The 27,982-nt window shown below is 41.9% G+C and overlaps 1 protein-coding gene across 5 annotated transcripts in view; it reads right to left on the bottom strand.

Annotated features, from left to right (window-relative positions):
- Positions 1-93: 93 nt before the first annotated feature.
- DCLK2 (doublecortin like kinase 2) overlaps positions 94-27,982 on the bottom strand; it is a 153,658-nt gene continuing 125,769 nt past the window's right edge. For 2 of the 5 annotated variants that reach the window (XM_040418531.1, XM_040418532.1), the window contains 6 exons: positions 20,262-20,395; positions 19,736-19,813; positions 17,653-17,749; positions 16,072-16,152; positions 9,949-10,062; positions 94-2,157 (listed from right to left, as the gene is read on the bottom strand). In XM_040418531.1, coding sequence (XP_040274465.1) covers positions 2,014-2,157; positions 9,949-10,062; positions 16,072-16,152; positions 17,653-17,749; positions 19,736-19,813; positions 20,262-20,395 — 648 coding nt within the window. In that variant the 3' untranslated portion in view covers positions 94-2,013. Of the gene's footprint in view, positions 2,158-5,556; positions 6,127-9,948; positions 10,063-16,071; positions 16,153-17,652; positions 17,750-19,735; positions 19,814-20,261; positions 20,396-27,982 lie in introns of those variants that run through there. The other 3 variants (XR_005776359.1, XM_040418534.1, XM_040418533.1) reach the window with 3 other exon arrangements.

Raw genomic sequence — 27,982 nt, 5'->3', positions numbered from 1 at the left:
ATGAATAAATGAAACATTTAAAAGCTATGGACACCTTTGGGCATTTTTTTTTTATTGTATTCTACTCATTTTGGGCTAAAAATAATTTTTTCGGTGGTTCTCTTGTAAAAATGTTCACTTTTTTTTCTCTACAGCTTTCACTCATTTAGCCCAAAATAAGTGGAAAGCAATAATAAAATAAATTGTCCTCAAGTGTGTCCATAACCTTTAATTACATATAGCAGGGATAGGCTCATTTTTAATAAATATATGTATTCATTTAGACTTTATTCAAATTGCTTAATTAGGCCATTTTGGATAGTATTCATGCAGTTGTGTTTATTTAGCTTGATGTCCACATTTTCAGTTTCCAGGCCCCTCTGTTGAACGTATCTTCTTCTGCTCTTGCCATATAAAAGAACAGCATAGAACACTCTTATTCTACTGCCAGATTTAATATATAAAAGTTAACCCTTGGTGTACTATTTTCTGTTTGAAAGAGTCCTAACCAGACAGCTATATCCATACCTTTGGCTACTATCCAAAAATATAAATTTCATTAGGCATGTTCTGTTTGTCTTGGGAGATTCTTAAACTTGAAGGTCTACAGGCAGGTGATCTATAGAGGAGAGGGCAACCCTTACCAAAGGTCAAATTACCCTATTAAGGTTTCACACATTACCAATTCTTCGTCCCCTTGGTTGCTTACAATGCAGTTGTACAAGCAGATAAGAGTCCTGCACAAAGACATAAGACCAACCAAGGCAGGATCCCATCCTTCCAAAAGCCCCATAGCAGCTGCAGTGTCTACCTCGGTGGTAGGTACGCCTTTGCCAATAGGGTCTATGAAGTTCCCATCACATTTAACAATATTACCAATAATAGTCTTGTCCATTTCGAGGTGATTTTTACAGAAAATTAGAAAATATATTTACTCTATAATATCAAACCAATTGCTTAACCTTTTCAGGCCACTGTAGAATGAGTAGGCCCATTAACCATGATTGTCTTTACCTCTTTAGAGATAGGTGGATTCCTGTGATAATTTGTGATAACAGAAGGCCCTATGTAAGTAGCATAACAAGTAGAAACCATGCAGGATAGCAGCTTCTAACCAGGTATGGACCTGATGAGCAATCTTTGCTGCAAGTTGGTTGTTTGAGCAATGAGCGCACAATATGGAAGGGTTATTAAAAAGCATATCTATATGCTTGTGTATGTTTAATGCTAGAATGGTCTATCCAGTATGACCATGACACATTTTAGATTAGCCCCTAAATTACATATTCCCGCTGCTTATATGGATATGGAGCAGTAATTTTTTCTTAGAAAATGTTTTAAAATATTTAATTGCACCACTTCTGTTGAGATGTGACATGCAGCAACCTCTACATTCCATTCTGTAACAGAATTATTAGCAAGTTCGTTTTACATAAATAGTCGTAGATCCAAAAAAAGTAGTCACACATCAGTCAATGGAAGAACATGTCTTCAAATAAATACCCACGTGTTGAAACCATGTACCCTTTTCACCAAAGGTCTGAAATACTGCAGAATTTTTAAACTTGGCCCATTACATTGTAGGATTCTAGAATCCAATTTTAGGATTTCTTAAAAAACTAAAAACTATAGAGAAAATGAGAATCCTCTGTACCCCCCACCTAAAAAAAGGAACTACCATGATCAAAGCTGAAATTAGGACGTGCCATAGAGATTTTCTTCTTAAAATCTTAGTAGTGTTAACAAATCAGTAGCCATCGGACCAGTACTTCTTCTTCAGGAACTAACCAATACAGAAACATATGGAAACATAACTATACCTGTCAGAAACTAATTCAAAGTCCAAATCTAACACTCTAGTATAGTCCTTTACTGATTGTAATGAAAACTGGTGGAAGTCAGTAAGTGTTCCTGAAAAATAAAAACAAGTTGTAATAAGAACAGATATCACCCGCTGGATATGGTCATTAGTTATCCTCAAGGTTAGTGATCACGCTGCCCAGTAGACATTAATCTGCTCCAGGCTTGTATCCATCACATCAATTTGGTAGACCCCAAATCCAGGTGACGGTCATCAGCCAACGCTGTCACGGTGCTGGTGTTCTCCGGGTCAGTGGTACCATTGTTGTCACAGCGTTTGCAAGAAACAATCTGCCCTTGTTTATCAAGAGCTGTGTTCTGTAGAAGGATATGGATCATATGTTAGAAAACCTGAGACATTTCATACAGTAATTGGTGACATTGATTATAGGCATGCAAGGAAAAGGAGAAATAATAATGTGAACTTCCACCAAGATCATTGCTGTGGTTGGTAACCTCTTTAGATGACCCTGGTTGCACTCTGATCATCTAGTGTGGTATTACTGCTTGGACAACATTAGCTTCATGAGTTACCGTCTCTGTAGCCAATCCTAGTATTAGACATATTCCCAAATTATAATAAAAATATAAAAAATTATCCAGAGTGTTAGATCTACGTAAACTGTGAGTCATTTTTTCAACTGTTTGATGCTGTATATTATCATTATTATAGTTGGATTATGACACTAATAGTACACGATAACAAAGAACACGCCAATAGACATTGTGTATGGGAAACAAGTTTTCATGAAACAAAGTGACACTGAACTGTTTTAATGGAAGGCACATAAAACTGGTTGAACTGACTAACAAAATTGCTGCACAGTTCCATGCAACACAGTATTGAAAGGAGTCTTCCAGCCTCAGCAAATAAGGCTTATTCATGGTACGGTGAAAAAATATCCACTTTTTATAGGACTTGTTCACATCTGTGTTGTAGTCTCCATCAAAAAGACTGGCCAAAAAAAGTTCTGAATGCATGACTTTTTTGTATGGTAAAAAACAGGATCCTAAACACATATTGATCAGACTCCATTGTAGTCGTTGGAGTCTGTACAATCCATTCACCTATGTGCCCAATCCGGTACTTCTGTTATTTTTGTTGTTCTGCCCTTTAAACAGGGTGGAATGGAAATATATAGCAATGATGTGAACTTACCCTTATGTGTGTGTGTATCATTTCCTCACAGTTTTCAAGATTTGCCTTATGTTAGTGAATGTAATATCTACATTTTTCTTCCAGAGGGTCACCATGAACAAGCACAGATCATGAAAACTGATGAACTGATACACACCACATAGCATGGTGCATATTTTTTTCCCTTTATACAATGAATGATCTTTATTTGCTGAAATCTAGACAATCCCTTTAACACAAACACTACATCTAATCGACAATAAATAATGGCTACTTACATAAGTGCCATGCAGAGGGTACTATTAGAAGGAGAGCCAACAAGCCACTTTTCAAGGGAAAAGTCACATATATGGTATGTGGCCTGCAATTACTGTTTTATCCACATGGCGGAAAGCCATGCCCACTGCAATGCATAGGGTCTGCAACCAGGGCTGAGAGTCACTTGATCATACTGATAATCTCTAGCTACATGTTTTTTATATTTTACATTAATAATTTGAGGGGAAATCTTACATGCTTGGACAGTTTGACTTTTCCCCCCTCCGTAATAATGATCTCACAGTTTATATATACAGGCATTATTATATCTCCTTCTCTTTAATGGAACAGGGTACTATGTTATGCATTTATGCAGCAGATAAAGCATTGCAGATGCAGTTATACATACCATTGTCCTCGACCTATGCAGAGGGGAAGCAAGGCAGGCGTTTGGAAACAGGAGGGATGGAGGAAAGAAGCAAGGGATAGAAACTAGACTTACTAGAAGCAAAGTCAACAACACTGAATACAATAGAAACAACAATGTATGTACAGCACTACCGATGCACCATGGCAATCCTCGAGGAACGATATAGCCCACAGTTTAGGTGTTCTTAAAATAATACATAGGGGGGAATTTATCATGAGGGGAATAGTTGAAGTCAGTCTTGCTTGAGTCTATGTTGGAGTATTTTATGCCACATTTATTAAATGTCACATGTTTAATAAATTTGTCTTATCCTTAAACCTAACACTTTTCTAGAAAAGCTACTCCAATTTTCTTACTTCACCCTCCTACTGGAGTGAGGCTGAGTGATAAATCTGGAGTGAAAGTCATTAACACGTCGCAAAAAAAAATCAACAAAAAAAACTCATTTGCGACTTTCTGTATTCAGGAGTGAAGAGGAGATAAATCAGGGCCATAGTGTCTATATTGTACTTTAAGGTGGATTTAGACGGCCAGATAAATCGGGAACGAACGTAGTTCCTGCGAACACTCAATTCTAACAATCTGCCCGTCTAAAGGTGCAGCTGATCACAAGTGAACAACGAAATGCTCGTTCATTGGGTGAAACAGTCGTTCAGGCAGGCACCTAAATTATCGTTTGAGGGCAGCAGATCGTGCCGTCTAAACAGTGATCTGATGCCCCAAAACAAGGCAGCAGATGTGGTAATCATTCGTTCTTATACTGTAGAGGTGATCACTGCATGTAAACGCTTCCTTCCTGACAATCTGCTGCTCATCGGCCCGTCTAAATCCACCTTTAATAATACAGGACTAAGTGCTGACCGGTGTCTGGCCTGTTTATTGCTAGCAGTAAGTTAAAAACATAAATGGCTTCAGTATCCTCTTGTAACTATAATTTCAACAAGTGACAAAAAAGGAAACAAAAAACGTGAACCGTTATGTAACTTTAGATAATAATTTGACATGGAGAGATTTTGGACATTTTCCTCTAGGTTAAATGTTCTTATGGTTGTTCTTTGGTTTGGCCATTCCATAAAAGTCACCATCTCACCTTGCTATTTAGCTGCTGTTATACTTTTTCACTCTACTACAATTCTATTATGCAGAAAACTGCATTCACTATAAAAGGGGCTTTTACACTGTGCCAACTAGCAAACAATTATCGGGAAGAAAGCGTTGCTTCCTGACCTGCTGGTCAGAGGAGGTGAAGAGCTGTATTTACATGCAGCGATCTCCTCCATTGTATAGGGACAAGCTATTGCTACTGCTGCCGTTTGACCTCATACAAATTAAATTGTTTCTGGGCAGCAGATCATGGTTTACACTGCGCAATCTCCTGCCCAGAAACAAGGATTGAGGTATCAGCGCGAACAATTATTCCACCTGATGCTTGTTTTGATCTGCGGCACCTTTACATGGGCAGATTATCATGAATGAGCATTTGTACCAAACAATCGCCAGTGTAAGTGAAGCATTATAATGGCATACTATGTATCCTGTAATCCTTGGGCATTTACAGTATACAACTATCTTCCAATTCAATTATATTAAGCAGAAGGCCTGAGATTAGAGTGATAGGTCTCCATTTTTGAAACACTTGAAACAGATATCTTTAAAAAATTCTTAAAGAACATAAAAGACTGGGTATGTCCAAATGACTAATAATGCTGTTGTGCAAAAATGGGGAGGTTTTGCCCCCCCCCCCCTTCCCATTCTGCTGCACATGCAAAAGGGAAGACTACTTACCTGCTTCCTGGCGCTGGCTCCCCACCACTTCTACTGCAGGCCTGTGATGGGCTCTAGCGAGGTCAACATCTGATTTGACATTGCCACAGCCACTGATTGGCCGCTGTGTTGTCCGTCTCCCATGGTGTCATGTGACCATTTGTCATGATGCAAGGGGAGCCGGACACTGTTGTGATGTCAAAGCAGATGTTGACATAGCTGGAGCCTAGCCCTGCAGGAGAAGAAGCAGGAACCAGCACTGAGAAGCAGGTAAGTCACCTTCTCTTTGGGTGTTTGGCAGAATGGAGGGGGGGGGGGGAGATGGGGGTTTCTAACCACCCCCATTCTTCCACAAACCCTTTAAAGAATACAAGAGAACATACTAGAGACATTTATAACAATGAAATCTCTTCAGTATTCATGTGCAATTTGAGAAGTCTGTTAGGTTAGCAGAAATTATTTTCAGAGACTTTTGTGAAGAAAGCAGTGCTGGAAGTCAATTTTAACTTTCCCCAGCAAGAATTGAAGAACAACGTGAAAGAAGAAAGCCAAGATAAGTGGCATGCAGAAGATTTCTTATTAAAGTGTAGCACAGTATATTTGTATACCAAGCCTCTGCTGCCTTCTCATCGTCACTGGCCCAATACTAACGCAAGATTTGGCGGTCAGAAGTGTCTTGTTACAAGTCAAACTCAAACTGTGAAATGAAATGTAGACAGCATCATCTGAAAGCTTTTCAGAAGTACAATTCTGGTTTATGGGGTTTAAAGCTTTAAACTACATTAACTGTAATCATTGTATTAGGAAATGCAAGTTTCAATTTGTCACTGTAAGATCTCTGCTGTCAGTGGATGAGAATATTCTTTTAGGTAATCCTATATGAACTAAAGTGTAAAGGTGGATTTACACCACACAATTGTTAGGCCGATTATTGGGAACGAACCTTACTATGAATGGTCATTCCCAATAATAGGCCCTTATAAGTGTGCTGCCGATCAACTAATGAACAAGCATAATGCTAAAATGATCTTTCATACAGCACATTAAATAATAATTTCTAGACAGCAGTTCATGTAGTCTTAACTGTGATCTACTGCCCGTAAACAATGAATCTGTATGAGGACGAGCGATTGCAGTAGCAATTAGTCATCCCTATACAGTGAAGGTAATCGCTCCACGTAAATGTAGCTTTTTACCCCGACTGATGAGCAGGCAATTATTGAGAAGGAACAGTCCCTTCCCGATAATTGCCTGAACAGTTGGGCAGTCCATTTGGTCATTTTCTTGCGGACAAATCTATTGCTCTGTCTTATTGGCTCTGTCTTATTGGCTGATCCTCTTTCACTTCTCGATAACGACATCACGGAGCTGGTGGATGTTAGAGACATTCACCAGTTGTCCCATGAAAAGATACAATAAAATATTTACAAAAATGTGAGGAGTGTATTTTTTGCGTCTCGGATGCAGACCCATTGACTTCAATGGGGCTGCAAAAGATGCGGACAGTACTCCACGTGCTATCCGCATCCGTTTCTCCGTTCCATGGCCCAGCAAAAAATTAAATAAACATGTCCTATTCTTGTCCATTTTGCTGTGTGGTACGCATACGGCTGGCATCCGTGTTTTGCGGATCAGCAATTTGCGACTGCAAAACATCACAAGGTCATGTGCATGAGCCCTAAGGGAGAGTTCAAATCACAGTTTTTTTTCCCCCTTTCTTCTGATCCGTCAGAAGAGCAGAAAAATAAAGAAAAAAAAATGATCCTGTAAAAAACCTGAACTTGTGCATCAGTTATGCACATTTGGCATCCGTAAGAGCCATTTCCATCTGAAATCCATTTTTTAGACAGAAAAAAAAAGCACAAAAGACTTTTTCTGTCTAAATTAACGGATTTCAGAAATGGCTCAAACTGATGCAAAATGTGCATAACTTACACAGGATCCATTTTTTTCCTTTATTTTCTGATCTTCTGACGGATCAGAAGAATAAAAAAAAATAACAGTCATGTGAACTCTGCCTAAGGAAGTCAACAAGAGGAGTGGGACTGTGATATTCTGAAGGAAAAAAAATTATGCATTTTGATGGTAGTTTACAGGATAGATGGTGAATTTGAGAGGGCACTAAAAAGAAAATGTACTTTTATATTTGGACATTCATGAAAAAATTAAATACATAAATCAACAATATTATTTACTGACTCCCATATGAAATTTAAAGACTATTAATACCTTATTATTTTAATTGAATCTAAATATTTTTAGAATTTGTTTTAATAAAAAATTCTCAACTATTGTCTTTTGCCACCTGTACGTGTTCACATACATTGCAGACTGCTCAGTCCCATCAGATGATCTTTCGTATGGCCCATTCTGCAGCCCTTATCTCTGCTCTCCTTAAAGGGGTTGTCTCATCATGGACAATGGGGGCATAATGCTAGGATATGCCCCCATTGTCTTATAGGTGCGGATCCCACCGCTGGAACCAGCACCTATATCGAGAATGGAGCCCCGCAAGGTGGCGGCTGGAGGACTCCGGTCCGGCAACCAACAAGCCGACTCCCCAAATAAGTGAATGGGAGCGTACCAGGCATGCGCGACCTCCACTCCCATTCATTTGTATGGGGCCGACGGAAATAGCCAGCGCTCGGCTATTTTTGCCGGCCCCACAGAAAATGAATGGAGGGCGGCTGCGCATGCGCAGTGCGCCCTCCTTCACTTGCGGGGCTCCGTTCTCGATATAGGTGTGGGACCCGCACCTATAAGACAATGGCGGCATATCCTAGCGATATACCCCCATTGTCCATGATGAGACAATCCCTTTAATGATCTTTATAAGCTGACATCTTTGGAGCCCAAAAAAATAAACTTAAATCACAACAATTTCAGCTTGAAAGATCCTTCAAGAGAACAGAAATAAGAGCTACAGAGTGAGCCATAAGAGAGCTCATCTGATGGATTTTTACTCTGAATGGAACCGAGCTGCCTGCAATGTATGTGAACACATTGAGACATTGAAAGACAAATGATTGAGAATATTTCATTTTAAACAATTAGAAAATATTTTTTTTATCACATAACATGCAATTCAGTAAAACATATATTTGAATGTGTCCATAGCCTTCAAGCCATACAGTTATTAAGAAGGTATATTGGTATATTCCATATGTGGGTTGCTACTAAACACAAAGCATATAAGTTTCCACTCAAATGCTATATATTTTAAGGTTTTCACTGATTTTCAAGCTATGCTATTTAGGTTATATTTATACCCTCTCTGCTTATTCTTAGATCCACTTCTAGTTAGTATAATTTTTTTTTTAAACATACACAGTGAGGGTTGTTTAAAAGTGGACTTGATTCATGACATTCCAGTTCTCACAGGCATGTAGTAGTATAATAACACTGATATACACAATGGACAGTGTCTAAAATTTACTAATTGAACTACCTAGAAAAAGCAGATATAGTGAAGACATTTTAGTGGAGACCCATTTCCACTCTTTTAAATATCTGTACCTTGTGTAATTCATCTGAATACCTTTAGGGTACATGCACACTTTCAGGATTCATGTGCTGAGAATCCGCACTGAAATCCGCAGGTGTTCGCAGGCAAATCTGTGCGGTCAATCCGCATCAATTGGTGCGGATTTGTGTGCGGATTTTCCTAAATTAATGAAGAAAATCCGGTCAGGAAAAAAATAATTAAAATCCGCACCGCAGGTCAAAATCTGCATCGTGTGCATTGAGAATTTCAAATTCTCATAGAATACAATGTACATGACCTGCACGCAATCCTGATCGTGTGCATTTAGCCTTAGACTCCTTCTAATTGATTTTGATGTTAAGGCTACTTCATAAATGCTCTATAGGTAGAAACACTTGGATGTAAAGTGTGCAGACTAGTGTGGGCCCCATACCATACATAAAAGGGTGGCTGGTTTATTCCAACACAACCTACCATTCCAGAACAGAAGAGCTCAGTTCTTGATACCTTCCCCCACCCTTAACCCATCCCTTGCATAAGAGAAGACTGGCATGGCAGTGGTTTTGACTGCTATCTTTGTTTTAATTGTGAATAGAAGCCCTGAATAGGTTCACACAGCAAATAGGAAAGGTGCACCGTCTATTTGGTGTATTTCAATAGGATGGCTCTGATATAAAGTGGGTAATTAGGTCAGGACTCACTCTCTAAATTACTAAAAAGGTCATAAACACTTATTTAAGCCACATTCTTATCAGTAAGATAATTGAGCCATAATGAGTATCTAGAGAACTAGTGTACTAGAGAATCTCAAGACTGTACAGAGAAAAGGGCTCAAAGTCTTTAATAAAGACCAATTGAAAAAAAATATTTTGAGCTCAAAATAAGTACAATGCACTATTAAAAGCTGTACATAGCCTTTAAAATGTTTAAGGTTATGTTTTATTGTTACAGAGAAAACTATCACAGAAAACATACATTATGGTACATGCATCATCAAGCAAGCCTTTAACACTGCAGAGAGTAAACCATACTTACCATGATCACAGACACTGCAGCTGTAGTGTTATTATCCTTAGGTAATGAGTTAAAATGCTGTTTTAATTTACCTGTGACTTCAACCTGCATATTATTCCCCAGTGAGGCATCGTCCTGTATTAAAAAAAAAAAAAAAAAAAAAAAAAATTGCACTTATTAATTGCCATTGTAACAAAATAAATTTCGGCTGACCTCCCTGGTGCAATCAGCTGTTTGCTAGGGGTGTCTGGTGCTGGTCTGTTTGCGATCAACTGATTGCAATAGCGGCTTGAATATGAAGGGGGTTGTCTCTGATTAGGCTACTTTCCCACTGGCGTTTCTGGGTCCGCTTGTGAGATCCGTTTCAGGGCTCTCACAAGCGGCCCAAAACAGATCAGTTTAGCCCCAATGCATTCTGAATGGATAAGGATCCGTTTAGAATGCATCAGTTTGCCTCCGTTCAGCCTCCATTCCGCTCTGGAGGCGGACACCAAAATGCTACTTGCAGCGTTTTGATGTCCGTCTGACGAAACTGAGCGAAACGGATCCGTCCCGACTTACAATGTAAGTCAATGGGGACGGATCTGTTTTCACTGACACAATATGGTGCAATTAAAAACGGATCCGCCTCCCATTGACTTTCAATGTAAGTCAAAACGGATCCGTTTGCATTATCTTGCATTTTTTTGTTCATGGTAATGCAAACGTATCCGTTCTGAACGGATACAAGCGTTTGCATTATAGATGCGGATCCGTCTGTGCTGATAACAGACGGATCCGCACCTAACGCAGGTGTGAAAGTAGCCTTAGACAACGGCTTTAAGGGCAGCATATTATTATGACAGGTGGGGCTAGCAATTATACCAAAAGGCACAAACAATAGTGTGCTGATTAGATAATAGCCAAGAAGATACAATACAGAGGACTCCCTTCGCCTCCAGCCTCCAATGACTAACAGCCAAAGACTCTGCTAAAACACTGCTAAAATAAGCGGTCAGCCATTCATGAAATGGTGAGGGAGTGCAGAGATCATGAATACAGCAGCGTCATTTCTATAATGCATTTTTTCTTAACTATAAGAGCGCCATAACACTTTTCTTTTTCTAATTGGACCACGCTTCCATAGTAATTGCTGAAAGCGTGGATACATTTAATATAGGATTGGACATCCTCCTTGTAAAACCCAATATGCAGGGTTAGGGCTCATTCAGACGACCATATGTGTTTTGTGGTCTGCAAAACACGAATACCGGCTGTGTGCATTCTGCATTTTGTGGAACGGAACATATTCAGCTCTATCTTTTTTGCAGGGCAACGGAATGGAAGTGTAGATGTGAAGAACATCACATCTTTTGCGGCCCCATTGAGGTAAATAGATCCGCAAAATTGTGAATCGGATGCGGAAAGAAAAATATGGTCATGTGAATGGGCCGTTAATGGTATTAAAGGGATTCCGTCACCACAAAATGCTGTCTAATTTGCAGGCAGCAGATCATAAAGCAGAAGGAACTGAGCAGATTGATATATAGTTTTGTGGGAAAAGATTCATTATAATGTGTTTATTCATCTAAATCGTTCCTCATTCTGAGCCAAGGAGTCCTGTGGGCAGTCCAAATCAATTTAGATTAATAAAAGTCTCTGCCTCTTTTAATCTGGCAGAGAAGTGGCAGCTTTCCTCGGCAGATGTCAGTGGAAAGAAGGGTCAGGCATGTTGTATTTGTCACGGTGCGGTTCACTGTGAGAGTTGTGCCGTGTAGGCTGGCTGCATGCCCTCTCGCGTACTGGTTGCAGGCCGACTCCTGTGTATGCTGGTTGCTTGGGGCTGCATGCTGGCTGCGGTGTCTTGTGTGAACTGCTGCCTGTGAATGTGTGCACTCCCCGTGTCTGCTTCTCAGTGCAGTCACTGTTGCCGTGCAGGCTGGCTGCAGGCTCCCTTGCGTACTGGCTGCAGGCCATTACCTGTGTATGCTGGTTGCTTGGTACTGCGTGCTGGCTGCAGTGTTGTGTGTGAACATGACCTGAGTATGCATGTCTATTTGTATCACAGTGCAGGTGTGTTACTCGTTGTTGTGTAGGCTGGCTGCCTGTAACCTCGCACTGGCTACAATTGTCCTGTGTATGCTGGTTGGCGTTCGGGCGTGCTAGCTGCAGCATTCTGTGTTAAATCTCTTTATTATTCAATTATATTCTGCAGGTCATAGAATACAAAGAAAGTATTTTTCTCACAATAAACAGCACAATCTTTTAGAGGTTTAAATATGAGCCATGACAAATTGTTCTAATGCAAACAGACTCTTCTTTAACTGACTGCATTTTGATGTCTACCTCTACAGTGCTAGTGAGATGTGGATCAACAAATTTGAAAAAAAAAAACAGAACAAAATTAGAAGGGTAAAAAGCGAAAAAGAGAGTAAAAAAAATAAAGAAAAAAGGTAAAAGGTTTGGGAGGTAAGGGGCAGTGATGGCCAGTTCGCAGTGTTCGCCAGCGAACACATGCGGGCAGCCATCTTAACTCACAAGTCCGGCGATGCACAGTTAAGCCCTTACCTGTGCCGCGCGCCGGTCTGAAATAAAATACGGTCACGGGGAGCAGGCAGTTCCAAGAACAGCCCCCGGGGCCTTTTACGGGCTGTTCTCGGAACTGCCTGCTCCCGGTGACCACATTTGATTTCAGACCGGCTCACGGCACAGGCAAGAGCTTACCGGTGCATCGCCGGACTTGTGAGTCAAGATGGCAGCCCGCATGTGTTCGCTGGCGAACACTGCGAACTGGCCATCACTGGTAAGGGGGGGTTTAAAGGTTATGGGTTGCACTAGTTCATCGTAGGGTGCAAGTAGTAAACTATAGGTAATATAAAATTCAAGGCTGTGTAGGAGCCAGGTGGGATGTGTCCATGTATTTGGGATCCCAGATTTTGAGGAAGGACGTTCTGGTCATAGCTTCCCAGTGAGCTAGGTCCTCTAGTCGAAGCATTTGATTGACCTTATTGGCCCAGTCTTGTAGGTTTGGAGGCCTTGGGTTCCGCCAGAATGTTGGGATTAACAATTTAGCTGCAGATAGTAAGTGGGTATATTGTGTTTCCGCGGCATAAAAGAGGAGGTTGGGAACCACACAAGAATCAACTGAGGGGTAGTTGCAGCATTCTGTCTGGTGTGAACTAACACTTGTAATTGTAGGTTCTTTGGTTCTGAAGGGGTTAACTTCTCCTGGTCTGTTCCTGGGTGTGGCTTATCAGGTGCCCTGTTAGCAGCTATAACTATCTGTGTGCTGCTCACCCAGGAGGTCAGTCTATCGTCTGCCTTGCTGGGTGTTACACCTTGCTGCTCACGCAGGGGGTCAGTTCTGTCCTGTGCCTTGCTGAGTGTTGCCCCTTGCTGCTGACCCAGGTTTTTTTTGCCATCTGCCCTTTTGTGTAGTGTCGTCAGGTAAAGTGTTGTTGTTGCCGCCTAGTCTGATCTTCTGTGCCTGTTCTGTAATGTTGTTTCCTTGTCCATGCCTTGCCTGTTCTTCTATTCCTGTTCTCTGTCTGGATCCACTCTGTTCCATGTCTAGCCTAGCAGTGTTCTAACTGCGTCTGATAGCCTGGCAGTGCTAAACTGCTTCTGATCCTGTCCTATGTCCAGCCTGGCAGTGCCTACTGCTTCTGATCTAGTCTGTTCCTTGTCTGTCCTGCAGCGCCTTACTGCTTCTGTTCCTGTGTTTGTCCTGCCTTTGTGAGAGGGTCCCTGGATTCTCCAGAGGGAGGATCTCTAGTCTGTGTACAGCTCTGCCTGAGACGACCATGCTTCCATTCCACTTGGGGTCCAGGCACCTGCTTCTGTGCTGGTTCCTGTTTGTCTTGTTGTCTGATCCATGTCCTGTGTTTGGTTGGGTTCCAGTCCTGTGTCAGTGGTTCTCCGCAGGTAGCAGCCAAGTGTACCGGGACCTTCCTGGAGGTGCGACCAGTGAGCCCTCGGTCCAGTTCATCCCCACCACCAGGAGCTATGTTAAGAACAGGGCCCACTGGCTCTCTGGTAGTGCTACCACTATAGCCTAAACTGCATATGTTACTGTCGAGTTTATTTATTACATGTGAAATAAAGTATTCTGTTGGTCCCTGGTCTGAATCTTGCCTGTGTCCTGTTTGCAAGATGTCCCGGAGGTCATCTTGCAACATGTCCGGTCACCTGGTTCCACTGACAGAGAGCCACTGCCACTGAGAACACCATCTACTGGGGACAACAGAAGGACTGTTAGGGAGCCGTCGCACGCGACAGATTTTGTTGCAAAAAATTTCTGCGACTATGAAAAATATTGAGTAAACATCTCAGAAAACCCCTTTAAATGAATACTAAACAAACAAAATGTAGAAAAAAAATTCTTAGCAATTTCTCCCTTAATCTTCTCCTGTCCTTTGATTGTATTCTGTGTTATATTACAATTAAAACTGAGAAATAATCTTTTGTCTCAGGTGATCAGCCATTACCTCTTCCTGTTCCTTGTGTATGACTATGTGACAACTGGCTTCAGCAGGAGCATCCTCCCTCTGCAGCAGGTAACCAAGATTGATAAGCCCCACCCGTAGCTAAGCCTCACCCCCTGGTTGGTCACCAGCCAAAACTGGAAGAGACCAGCAGGAAATTAACCCCTGTGTTCTCTGCATAATTTCTACAAGACTGCTTGTTGCAAGAACAAGTGTGAGTTATAGTATCTCTTGGTATCATTCATATCTAGTGATCCATCAATTCTATTTGTTCTGCAAACATGACCTATAGTCAGTGACTTCTTACGCCTACTAGGTGCTCTCCACAAGGAATAATAGTACTCCCGCATCCTGAAAAAGGCCTTTCACCCAGTTTTCTCTGTTCTGCGCTGATGAGGGGCAATCAACCCAAAACAACTGTCTGCAGATGAGTTGCTGGCTTAATTATTATCCAAGTTATGTCTCAAGGCCTGTTTAAAGAGTCAAACATTGACTTATGGGAAAGCTACCTTACATCTGGTGACACTAGAGATGCAGCTTTAGCTTCTTTTTTTTTGAAGGAGTGCTAATTTGTATGCTCTAAGGCTGTGATGGCTAACCTCCAGCACTCCAGCTGTGGTAAAACTACAACTCCCAAGATGCACACTTGCTCGGCTGTTCTCAGAACTCCACAGAAATGAATGGAGCATGCTGGGAGTTGTAGTTTCACCACAGCTGGAGTGCCTGAGGTTAGCCATCAGTGATCTAAGGTGTTAGGGAAAAAGAGAACAAACCCAGATAATTCTTCCTGCTTTGTTTTCTTCCTTATGTACTGTTAAAATATGTATTGATGCACAAATGACTGTACATGTGTCTTATTTTCTTTATTTTTACAAAACAGATTTTTGCTGAAGGCCTTTTTTTTTTTTTCTCTGAAGATCACATTTTTATAAAACATACAGAGGAACATTTATTAAATCCCTTACGCCACTATTGTGGCAAAAGTCACACGTTATGGCACACACCCCTGGCTGGCGTAGACTTCAGTTTCTGGCGCACAGCAGGGCACAGATGCGACTAATTTATTAGTGACTATCTTTTATTGTCTTACTGCCCCCGATTCTCCGCTGTCAGTGCTCATAGCTGCACTGAAATACAAAGTCCTGAGAGAACATAATGGAGAGGACTTGTGCGCATGCACAGCAGTCCTGACAATGTATTTCAATGTAGCTCTGAGCGCCGACAACTGGGAAACGAGGGGGAGTAGGAAATAAAAAAATAGTGATCTGGGCTCCATATCAGCAGTACTACTCGTGTATTACTGCAGATAATGGTCCAAAATCAGGGTGACAGATTCCCTTTAAGAGACATCTGCCTCTTAATTAGATGCATCTCAAGCCAGTGCAGGGAGATCAAGACTGGCATGTGGGTACACCAGTCTTGATTAATCTCCGATATGTTGTCAAATGTCTAAACTACTGATGAACATCACTTTATTGAAAGAAACTCTGCAAACCACTCTATTCTGTTTCTTTATCTGATGGATGCAGTGTTTCCGGCTGTACACCCGTATGAACAATACTTTAGTAAAACATTTCATTAAATGAGAAAGGAAAGGATGGTCAAAGGACACAAGCAGCAGGGTGATAACTTTTTAAGTAGCACATTCACACTACAGGATGGATATTGGGATTGTACTTACAGACACCCAGGGGTGAGACAGGATCTGATCTGCTGTGAACCTGTCATCTACATTTACTTGTAACATACAACTGATCAGCTCCTAGAGAGAAAATGTCTCCATTACTTTTTACAATACTGATTTCAGTGTTTGAGAAATGCAGAGCCCTACGTTAATACACCGTAAATGTAGACGAAAAGACATGGGGAGATTTATCAAAACTGGTGTAAAGGAAAACTGGCTTAGTTGCCCACAGCAACCAATCAGACTCTAATTTACAGTTTTCAGAGCTCCTTTGGAAAATAAAGGCGGAATCTGATTGGTTGCTATGGGCAACTAAGCCAGTTCTACTTTACACCAGTTTTGATAAATCTCCCCCATGGATCGCACAGCCACATGTTATGCATTTGCCAAGCAAAATTTAGTACATGCGGTTCTTAGTCCATATTTTGACCAAACTGTATAGGGCAACTTGCCAACTTCACAATGACCTCTTTCAAGTTGGGCCCTAAATGAACATCTGGCAGCCACATGGGTGACAGTGGGTATCATCCCATGCAAACAGAGTACCACAAATGAACATCTGGCAGCCACATGGGTGACAATGGGTATCATCCCATGCAAATAACCACTGTAAACCCAACTGGCCAGTCCTGTACTTCATATTTACTGCTTCATGTTATATGCCCTGGTTATAAAAATGTTTCATCATTACTGCATATTTATATATTATAAATATTTTACATAATAGCATATTATATTACAGTACAATATCCCTTATTACATAATTAGCTTTCAAAATAAATATGATGGGGGGGGGGGGGGTCAAGTCAATCATATTTTACATATCAGGTCCAGGTACTGAGTACAGAGCCCTTAAAATGGATTGGTTGAAAATTATTTCACCAAGATTCAAACTTGTCTGTTTTGTTTCCAGTCAATAAAAAAATAGTTGTAACTATACCAATATCTAAAAGATAAGGGTAAAGCTTTACATATTGATAAAAATGAAATCTATTGACCTAGAGGTAACTGTCCAATAAAATAATAGATTTAACTGGATTTCTCTGCTGGCACTGAAATAACAAAAAACATCCAAAAAAACTACACTAATAATGAAGGCTCATAAAAAATATATGTTTAAATGGGCATTCCCTGGCATCCCTTGAAGTTAAATAATGCCAAATAATTATTACTTAATGCTGATTTTGCACACAATGCAATCCCATGATGGCACATTTCAAAAGCTCATTACTACGGTAAATTACTGATGACAAACCAGCGGTCATTACCCATTCCAGTCTCCTTAGGCTGCCTCATACACATTAGACATCCAGTTGCTGGGGGTCATGGATGTCACATCATATCTCCAGACAGCCATCATATAAGTCTTGCACACACTAAACAGTGACTTATAAGGCCATATGAGTATGTATAAAAAGTGCGTCTTTGGACAAAAGCAAACTATTATCCCCTGCTTAAAAGCAGTTGTTATATTACTAGATATTACTAAAACAGTAATGCATCCACTGGATCGAGCATTATAAAGCTCCATCTATAATTATTTTATGATACAATGCCATTCATATTTTAAACTCAAACCTTTGCAGAGTCTGTAATGTTATCCCAGTATGGAGAAGGGAATTCCAGCTTCCCAATCAGAATCTGATCAAAAAGATCTTCCTGAAGATTATTCTCACTGTGAAGAAAAGAAATGACCCAAAATTCTGAGGTTAGAACATTTCCATCTGTCTGCACAGGACTGCTTCCATCAAGTTGTCCTTTGATGTCATCTGTGAGATGGAGGCTGTTAGTTCTGTCTATATACCAGGGCAGTTCATTGATTCCAAGTGATGCATCTAATCAGCTCTGAAATGGTTCCAGGCTGATATGCTCAGACACGTCTGATGAAATATGACAACTGAGCTTATCTGCCCCTAATTACTGCTTTACGGTATACTGGGTGTACATATACACACACACAGGTATGCATACCTCGAGCTGTACACTGGATGCAGAACGGTTCTAATAAATAATCTCGACAGACAGATTAGCACACCAGGGTGGTCTATTTGAAATGAATGGGAGCTCAGCTGCAGTACCCCGACACGGACAGTTGAACTATCGGCTCCTTTCAAAATGCTAGCTCTGGCAGGGCTCCCAAGTTAGAATAGTGGTACGAGGAGACTGCAGTGACCCAATGTTTGGAGAAGCTTGTAGAGTTTAATCCAATCATAACTCCTCTCTGGCCTCCTACTTGTACAGGCAATTTAGATTTTTTTGTTCCCGTCCCTTTCGTATTGCAGCACCAAAACCAAAAGTCCTTTCCTTTTGCACGACTGACACTTTATGAGGTCATCTTTGTCCCCCACAGCTTCTTTTTGCTCTCCGTCATCCACCCTCATCCTCTCTATATCCCCCTTTTCCCTTATTTCTTTCTTCTTTCCATTTGTTATTTCTTCCACGTTTCTATTATTGATTATAGTGATGTATCTAATTATATTTAACATTTTTTGGTTATAGTTATAAGTGATTCTGCTTTCTTCATTTGCCTCATTTATTTACCAAGGGCTCATGGATATTGCCATTGCCGTATACCTACATGTCATGTGTTGTATTAGGTTTGCTTTCTTCACATCTTATAATCTTATAAAACAATAAACCACTCAAATAAGTTAAAAACATATACAATGTAGTAAATTTATTATTTTTACAATAAGAGATGAAGGCAGACCGCAATCTGTAAAGGCTAAACCAGCAGAAACAGAGGCAGCACTTCAAGACTATCAACGTTGGAGGTTTCTCAAACTACAAAACTTCACTTCACTTGCTGCAGTCCAAATTAATGGTCTTGGTACTCAGATACACCAGGCCTTAAGTGAAGCAGAATTACTTAACATCCAGGACATTCGCTAGAGAAGATATATGCATAATAAGGTTACAGATGAAGCTGGATAAGAATGACAACGGATGAGGGAGATGGAGTCCAGCAATGGAGCAGTTTACAATGGCATACAGGTGGAGAGTGATTAATGTAGCCGAAGAATGAACTGACAAAGACCAACAAGACAGCAAACAAAATCACACAATCACAAAACCCACAAAAAAACTAAGTGGACAAGGATTTTAGACACTGGCAATAATTGCGCAAAGCTTGCACTATACTCAAAGACTATGAAAAACTTTAACACTTAACAATCAAAAAGCCCCTTACAGCAAACACTAGACTAAGCAAGTTTATAACAGAACCAGATTCAAAGTTAGTAAAAAAAAAAAAACAGGCAAGAGATTGCTCATAACAAAGAATTCCAAAAGGATGTGTATATTTACTCATCCATGGTTGAGACAACGGCTCCATGAAAATAGATCCATGGAGGAGATGAAACGGTGCATTTTCTCAACCATGGGTAAGTACATTTACAAGTCTAGGAGTGCTGCCTCTATTTCTGCTGGTTTGGTTTGACTTTGAGGACATGTGGTTGAGTCTTAGGATGTCTGGCACCCGTTGCCAGGAGCATAATTGTCACAGAGCTGCTTAAACCTATACCTGTTGTGTCCAGGCTATACATCCTTATCATATAGATTGTGTAAAGAGAGCTCAAAGCTCTAAAAGGTTTCATTATTCAAACAAGTTACAAATTAGCTATATTGTGTCTTCATAGTGAAAAAATAAAATACATGTTACCTTCTGAAAGGCGGGAATCCACAGAGTAAGATGTATGTGATCACACCAGCTGCCCATATATCAACCTTTAAACCATACCTAAGATAAAACAATGCACGCACGTTGATTTCAATAGGAACATGTCTGCAGTCTATAGCATATTAACATGGTGGCATTCTGATAAGTTACGTAAACTCTTGCGGCATCTCCATTGTTGCAATTTATATTCAAGGTAGGCCAGAGGTACAGCCTCATAGCAAAATGTGGAATGGGACCAAGGCCCACCAAAACCACCTTCGACAGCAAAGTCTAATGTTTCTTTTCCTCATCTCCTTGGTCTACAAGTTTATTTCCCTTCCACAATGATCACAGGGTTCCCTTCACCTCTGAGTGGAACAAGGTCTCCTAGGCTTGCAGCTTTTATATCTGCCACTCTAGTTGTTATACCCATGGTATGGTCAGACTCTCATACTCAAAAACATGCAGTCATCCCAGTAAAATAATACTTGGGTCACGTAGCAAATATGTGACACATTATGGAACTTACCCAGTCTCTGCAATTATTTCTGGAGCAACATAGGTTGGTGTACCGCAGACCGTGTACAGTGGTCCATCCACTATTGTGGCCAGTCCAAAGTCTCCGAGCTTTAGAGATTTAGTTTTATCTGGATATTCACAAACCTTAATGAGATCGAACACATTAAGAAACAGAAAATATTTTGTCACAACCAGTCACTTTTTGGGTCTTCTTTTGATTACAATAAAAGACTTAAGAGGAGATTTATCAAAACTGGTGTAAAATTGGCTAAAGCAACCAATCAGCTAAAGCATCCAATCAGCTTCCATCTTCCAGCTTGACAACTTTATCTCACTGTGATTTCGTAGTAAAGAGATCACAGAGAGGCACGTAGAATTATCAATCATGTTAATGCTCCGTGCTTCTGCTGTCTGCATCGGGTCTTGGCACTCTTTCACGGAGCGGATGCCACGCACGGCATCCGCTCGTGTGAACTCAGCCTAACTCTGAGCATACACTTAGGAAACTGTCTAAAACAGAAAAGCGAAGATTTATCAAAACTGGTGAAAAGGAAAGCTGGCTTAGTTGCCCACAGCAAATATTCAAATTCCACCCTTCATTTTCCAAAGGAGCTCTAAAAAATAAAAATAAAATTGGTTGCTACTATGGACAACTAAGCCAGTTTTACTTTATACTAGTTTTGATAAATCTTCCCCAAACGGTCTTTGATGCTCACAGCAGCCAACCACAGCGCAGTTTTCATTTCTTAATGCACCCTTGAAAAATGAAATCTGCACTCTGACTGGACAACAAAACAGTGTTTCTTCTTGACAAATTTCATTAATTTGCCCTTTTGGGCTTAACCTACACAACGTAACAGTTTAATTAGCTTAGAAGAGTGGATCTGGAGATCGTCCTAAGAAGACTATTTGAAGAGATCAGTGCTGGACAATGGTGCATCATTAAAAAGATGCTTAGAAAATCCCTTCTATATCCCCCTCAAACTGCCAATCACAGGGTATAAATCCAGGTTTGTTCTCTCTACGTTATCCATTTAGGCTTTATCTATAAAATGGAATTAGCTATTTTAAACTAATACCAGTTATCTTCTTATAGACCATCACTTTAATTTAGTCCTTAATACAGCCAATGCTTGTCTAGATTAAGGCACGCAAATTCCAGAGAAACAACGCACTGAAGGAATGTGAAAAAATGTAAGCCCATCATATTTGTACAGATCTGTAAAAAAAAAAAAAAACACTGCCAGGAATGTGCCATTCACTGATTATTAGGTTAAAGGCAATCTGTCCACACTGTCCAATACCAGCAGGGCACAAGTCGCCAGATAGGCTGGACAGACAGCAGGACCATTACAAATAAAATGTTTTTCTATTTTTCTATTAGAAAACTGCCGAGCCACATACTATACTAATAACCTGACCTCTTTGTCAAGTGCTGCTCTGTGGTACTAAATATTCATGTCTGCTGAAGTGTTCACTGAGAACAGCAGTAATAATAAATGCTCAAACAGAAAGGAGAAATTCTACTGCAACACATGGCGGCACGAATGCTGCGAGAGGTTTACAGACTGTAATTAGATCTTGTAAAACTAGGACTGTTAATATGACAGGCAGTTTGTTTTCCTTTGGAAAAATGGGCCCAAAAAAAAAAAAAAAAAAAAAAAAAAAAAAAGACTCTGAAAAGTCAAAAATTGTTAAGTCTTTCAGAGGGATGTAGCACCCTTGAAATTGCTAAGATATTGAAAGGGAGTGTGCCAGTAATTGGCATTTGCCCCTCATGGTGTCATTGAGACATATAAAATGTATTGTTGGTGGCCATGTCTCTCTACCCCCTCTGCCCCCTTCTTTCTCTCCTTTTCCCGACATTTATTTATCCTCAGGTAAATCTGTGGCTAGCCGGCAGCTGAATTAAAGGTGATTGGCAGAAAAGGGTTGCTGACCAGTTGCTGGGCAAAGGGCTATTTTTAGCTGGAACAATGGATTGGTCAAGGGCAGTTTTCGGCAGGAATGAAGTAGTATTTATAGAAGACACTCACCATTGGAAGCTCTGTCAGCGGCTGAAGAGTGAAGAAAGAAGATAGTGTCCCGCCCGCCCTCCCAAGGGTTTAGTCGCGGTCTTTTGAAAAAGGGGGAGGTAGGGGGGGTTAGTCGCTCAGCCTTAGGCTCCATTCACACGTCCGTTTTGGTGTTCCGCATCCGTTCCGATTAAAAACGGAACGTTATGCGGATCCATTCATTTTCAATGGAATCCACAAATAATCGGAGAGCACTCATGGTGCTCTCCGATTCCGTGATTCCGTTCCGTGGGATCCTGGAAAAAAAATATACCCTGTCCTACTATTTGTCCGATTTTGCGTTCAGTCATTACATTCTAGTCAATGGATCCGTCAAAAAATCGGATGACATGCTAAAAGCATCCTCATGTCATCCAGATTTTCGGATCCGCAAAAACCAGGAACGTTTATCTGGAACGGTAAAAATACTGACGTGTGAATGCACCCTTACTGGGTGGACTCTTGAGTAGTGCACTAATGGACTTGAGTTAATATTGGTGGGAATTTCAATGGTTGAATAATTTATGGAATTTTATTATTTATGGTTACCCACTCCCCCCCCAGTTTAAAGGGCTTCTGTCACCCCACTAAACCCATTTTTTATTTATTTGCGTACTTATAATCCCTATCCTGCGATATATACTTTTATAATATGCTAATTACCGGTCTACCAGCAAGTAGGGCGTCTACTTCCTGGTAGCAGCCGCAAAAAACTGCCCCCTCCTCCTGTTGATTGACAGGGCCAGCCGCGATCTCCTCCTCCGACTGGCCCTGTCAGCTTTTCAAAAATCGTGCGCCTGTGTTGATTCGGCGCAGGCGCTCTGAGATAAGGAGGCTCGCCTCCTCAGCACTCCCTCAGTGCGCCTGCGCCGATGACGTCACCGAAAGAGAAGACGTCATCGGCGCAGGTGCACTGAGGGAGTGCTGAGGAGGCGAGCCTCCTTATCTCAGAGCGCCTGCGCCGAATCAACACAGGCACGCGATTTTTGAAATGCTGACAGGGCCAGTCGGAGGAGGAGATCGCGGCTGGCCCTGTCAATCAACAGGAGGAGGGGGCGGTTTTTTGCGGCCTACTTGCTGGTAGACAGGTAATTAGCATATTATAAAAGTACGTTTTTTTACATATCTACTGAACTAAAATGATTAATAACATAATGTATAGATATATCGCAGGATAGGGATTATAAGTACACAAAAAATAAATAAATGAGTTTAGTGGGGTGACAGAAGCCCTTTAATAAAGACCGCGGCCATTTTTATCCACAATGGTAGTCTTGTGTATTTATTATAATGGTAAGGTTAAAGTGTCGAGTATGGCACCATGGGGTGTGATCACAGAGCCATTAAACGTTTTGTTGCAAATAGTCAACAGGGTCGAATGAAAAAAAATACACAAATAAACTGCCAAACTGATGAGAAGAATCAAACGTGAATTGACCATGAACCCATTATCCTCCAGTGCTGTCATATTCCTTAAGTGCAACCTCCCTTGAGTGCCCAGAAGTATGAGGTTCAGTGCTCAGAGACATGGACAAGGTAAGGAAGCCTGACCCCCACTGAACAAGGTACATAAGTTTAAATGTCAAGACTGGGCCCAAAAATATCTGAAGACAGATTTTCCTTTGAATCCAAAGGAAAAAAAGCAGTCTGGTTTTAGAGATGCACGTATACAAGCAGTCAAACATTGCGAGTTTGTGAGCGTTCGAGTGTTTGATTTCAAGTGTGCGTTTATATTAAGTGTGTTACATTAGATTACATGACTTGAGATTCAGGGACTTTTGGAGGCGACTACAGCAAGTTAGATTCTTATCACTGCACTATATTGTATTTTTTCTCTTTTCCTGGGTAATCCCCATTGGTATGTGTTCAATTATTGACAGTGCAGTTCAGTGCACATCTTGTCTAATGTATGCAGTCCTGGAACAGCCGTTTGAGGGTGCATATCTTTGTTCAAAATGTGAGCACATTGCCCTTTTGGAATCGCACATAGTGTGTCTAACCGGGAAAGTTTCAACACTGAGAAGCGTTGACAATTTGGAAAAGAGTTTGCTGCTCACTGAGCAACTACTATGGGGTAGATGTGGGAAAGGGTGGTCGCGAAGAAGCTCAGGAAAGTGAGGTAGGTAGCTGGATAACAGTTAGAAAGTGGGGTAGAGGGAAGAGTGCCAGGGAGGCTAGCCCTGATCTGACACAACCCAACAAGTTAGCAAGGTTGGCAGATTAGGGGGATGTCAGTTCAGGGAGAGCACTGCTGCAGCCGGACACTTCCTCTGCCAGTCAGGGGAATGTCAGCTCCAGTAAGCAGGGGACCAGGAGAGCAGGGCAGGCCAGACAGGTGCTGGTAGTGGGAGACTCAATTGTTAGGGGTACAGACCGGGATCGCTGAACGGTGTGTTGTCCTCCTGGCGCTCGAGTTCAACACATCGCGGATCGGGTTGACAGATTACTGGGAGGGGCTGGAGAAGATCATGCAGTCATGGTCTATATCAGAACCAATGACAAAGTTAGAGGTAGGTGGAGCGTCCTTAAAGATGATTTTAGGGATTTAGGTCAAAAGCTTAGGGCAAGGACCTCAAAGGTAGTGTTTTCCAAAATACTACCTGTACCACGAGCCACACAAGAAAGGCAGTGGGAGATTAGAGAGGTTAACAAGTGGCTCAAAAACTGGTGTAGGAAGGAGGGGTTTGGGTTCCTGGAGAACTGGGCCGACTTCTCTGTCGGCTACAAGCTCAATCGTAGGGTTGGGCTGCATCTCAATGGGGAAGGGGCAGATATGTTGGGAGAGAAGATGGCTAGAAGGTTGGAGGAGTGTTTAAACTAGGGACTGGTGGGGGGGGGGGGGGGCTTGTGTGTAATAACATTATAGTATCAGATAGTGCAGATAGAGACCGGGGGACGAGGTAATGGAACTGGGGGAAGAATGGAAGGAGGGACTAGAACAGTTCAGAAGGAAAGGTATAGGGTAAAAAATATACATAAACCTCTTAATTGTATGTATACTAATGCCAGAAGCCTGACTAATTAAACTGGTGAACTGGAATTAGTGATGTCCGAGGCGGACTATGACATAGTGGGAATAACTTAGACATGGCTGTATAATAGCTATGACTGGGCAGTTAATGTACAGGGTTACAGTCTGTTTAGAAAGGATCGCCAAAACCGGAGAGTGGGAGGCGTCTGCCTTTATGTAAAGTCCTGTCTAAAGCCCACAGTCCGAGAAGATATAAATGAGGGACATGAACAAGTCACGGAGTAGAAATATATGGCAAAAACAATAATAAAATACTAATAGGAGTTTATTATAAATCACCTAATATACAAGAGTCCACAGAAAATCTACTACTAAACGAGATAGACGAGGCGGCAGATCATAATGAGGTCGTTATTATGGCGGACTTCAACTACCCAGATATAGACTGGGAAACTGTGGGCCATCCACTTAGCCCTGCCCCAGAAGTGGAAGAGATTGAGTGCACTGATGCCCAACCACTTATGTTTCTGCATGTGGACATGGGAGGACCACAGCAGCACTGTCACGGCTGTATGTGAGCAACAATAGTAATTCACAGTACAGAGCAACTGACTGGACCCAGAACTAGGGAGGATAAAGGGTGACCCCTGTCCGACCCTCAACGCTTTCCCTATTCTGCTAAAGCACATGCCCGGATCCAAATGGCGGAACGAGGCATGCCCACGTGCCTAAGACTAATGACCACTGTAACCCCTACAATAGTGGAAGGGGCACGGCCACCAGTGCCCTACTCAGTATATGGAGGGAACCGTGGCCACCTCAGATCCAGTCAGAAAACAAACAGGAATACAACAATGTCTGCAGACTTAGCTGAAGGTGTTATAGCCGCAGAGAAGATGGATCCAAGGACAGGCTGGCAATATCCGGAGTGCTAGCTGCAGCAGAACACCGGTCCAGTGAACTGATAGCTACAAGTGAAGAAACTAAAGCAAGAGCTACAACTGAAGTGAGAACTATAATCCACATCCTATCATAGGAGGAGGGGTGATATAAGGAGAGGGAAATCAAACACATGAAGAACAGCTGTGGTGAAAGAAACCAAAAGTAAACAGAGTAGTGAGAACTCCTCCCAGCTCTAGTAGTGACATCATCACAGGGGTGGAGAAACAGAGCTGTGAGAACGTCCCAAAGCTCTGGTAGTGACAGTACCCCCCCCTCTACGGGTGGACTCCGGACACCCAGGACCCACCTTCTCAGGATGAGCCCTATGAAATGCCCTTTAATGTCCGACACCGGAACCCACATCCTCTCCTCAGGACCATAACCCTTCCAATGAACGAGGTACTGAAGAGAACCGCGGACAATGCGAGAGTCCACAATTCTGGAAACCTCAAACTCCAGATTGCCATCAACTAAAATCGGAGGAGGAGGCAAAGAGGAGGGTACCGTGGGCTGGACATATGGTTTTAAGAGAGATCTGTGAAATACATTATGTATCTTCCAAACCCGTGGAAGATCAAGACGGAAGGCAACAGGATTGATGACTGACAAGATTTTATAAGGCCCAATAAACTTGGGACCCAATTTCCAGGAGGGAACCTTCAACTTAATGTTTCTAGTAGACAACCACACCAGATCACCCACATTCAGGTCCGGACCAGGCACACGTCTCTTATCAGCCACACGCTTATACTTCTCACTCATTTTTTTAAGATTACTCTGAATCTTTTGCCAAATGGTAGACAAAGACGAGGAAAATCTCTCCTCCTCAGGTAAACCAGAAAGAGCCCCTCCCGAGAATGTCCCAAACTGCGGATGGAACCCATATGCACCAAAGAATGGTGACTTATCAGAAGATTCCTGACGACGGTTGTTCAGAGCAAACTCAGCAAGAGGGAGAAATGAACACCAATCCTCCTGGTTCTCTGCCACAAAACAGCGCAAATATGTCTCCAGATTCTGATTGAGGCGCTCAGTCTGACCATTCGACTGCGGATGAAAAGCAGAAGAGAAGGACAGCCGAACCCCCAGGCGAGAACAGAAAGCCTTCCAGAACCTGGACACAAACTGCGTGCCTCTATCGGAAACAATATCAGAGGGAATGCCGTGCAATTTAACAATATGGTCGACAAAAGCTTGCGCCAACGTTTTAGCATTGGGTAAACCAGGGAAAGGTACGAAATGAGCCATCTTGCTAAAACGGTCCACCACCACCAGGATCACCGACTTCCCCGAGGAACGAGGAAGATCCGTGATAAAGTCCATGGACAGGTGTGTCCAAGGACGGGAAGGAATGGGTAACGGGAGAAGGGAACCTGAAGGCCGTGAACGAGGGACCTTAGCTCGAGCGCACGTCTCACAAGCAGCCACAAAACCCTCCACCGACTTACGAAGAGCCGGCCACCAAAATCTCCGAGCAATGAGATCTACCGTGGCTCTACTCCCGGGGTGACCAGCAAGAACCGTATCATGATGCTCCTTAAAGAGTTTGTGACGTAGCTCAGGAGGCACGAACAACTTCCCAGAAGGACAACGGGCAGGTGTCTCAGTCTGGGCAGCCTGGACCTCGGCCTCCAAATCGGAATATAGAGCAGAAACAACTACCCCCTCCGCCAAAATGGGACCCGGGTCCTCTGAGTTTCCTCCTCCCGGAAAACTGCGAGAGAGAGCATCAGCCTTCACATTTTTTATCCCAGGTCGGAATGT

This window comes from Bufo bufo, chromosome 2, assembly GCF_905171765.1.
Source record: "Bufo bufo chromosome 2, aBufBuf1.1, whole genome shotgun sequence".
Classification (NCBI taxonomy): Eukaryota; Metazoa; Chordata; class Amphibia; order Anura; family Bufonidae; genus Bufo; species Bufo bufo.
Note: the sequence above shows the minus strand (reverse complement) of the source record. Positions and strands in the feature narration are given on the sequence as shown.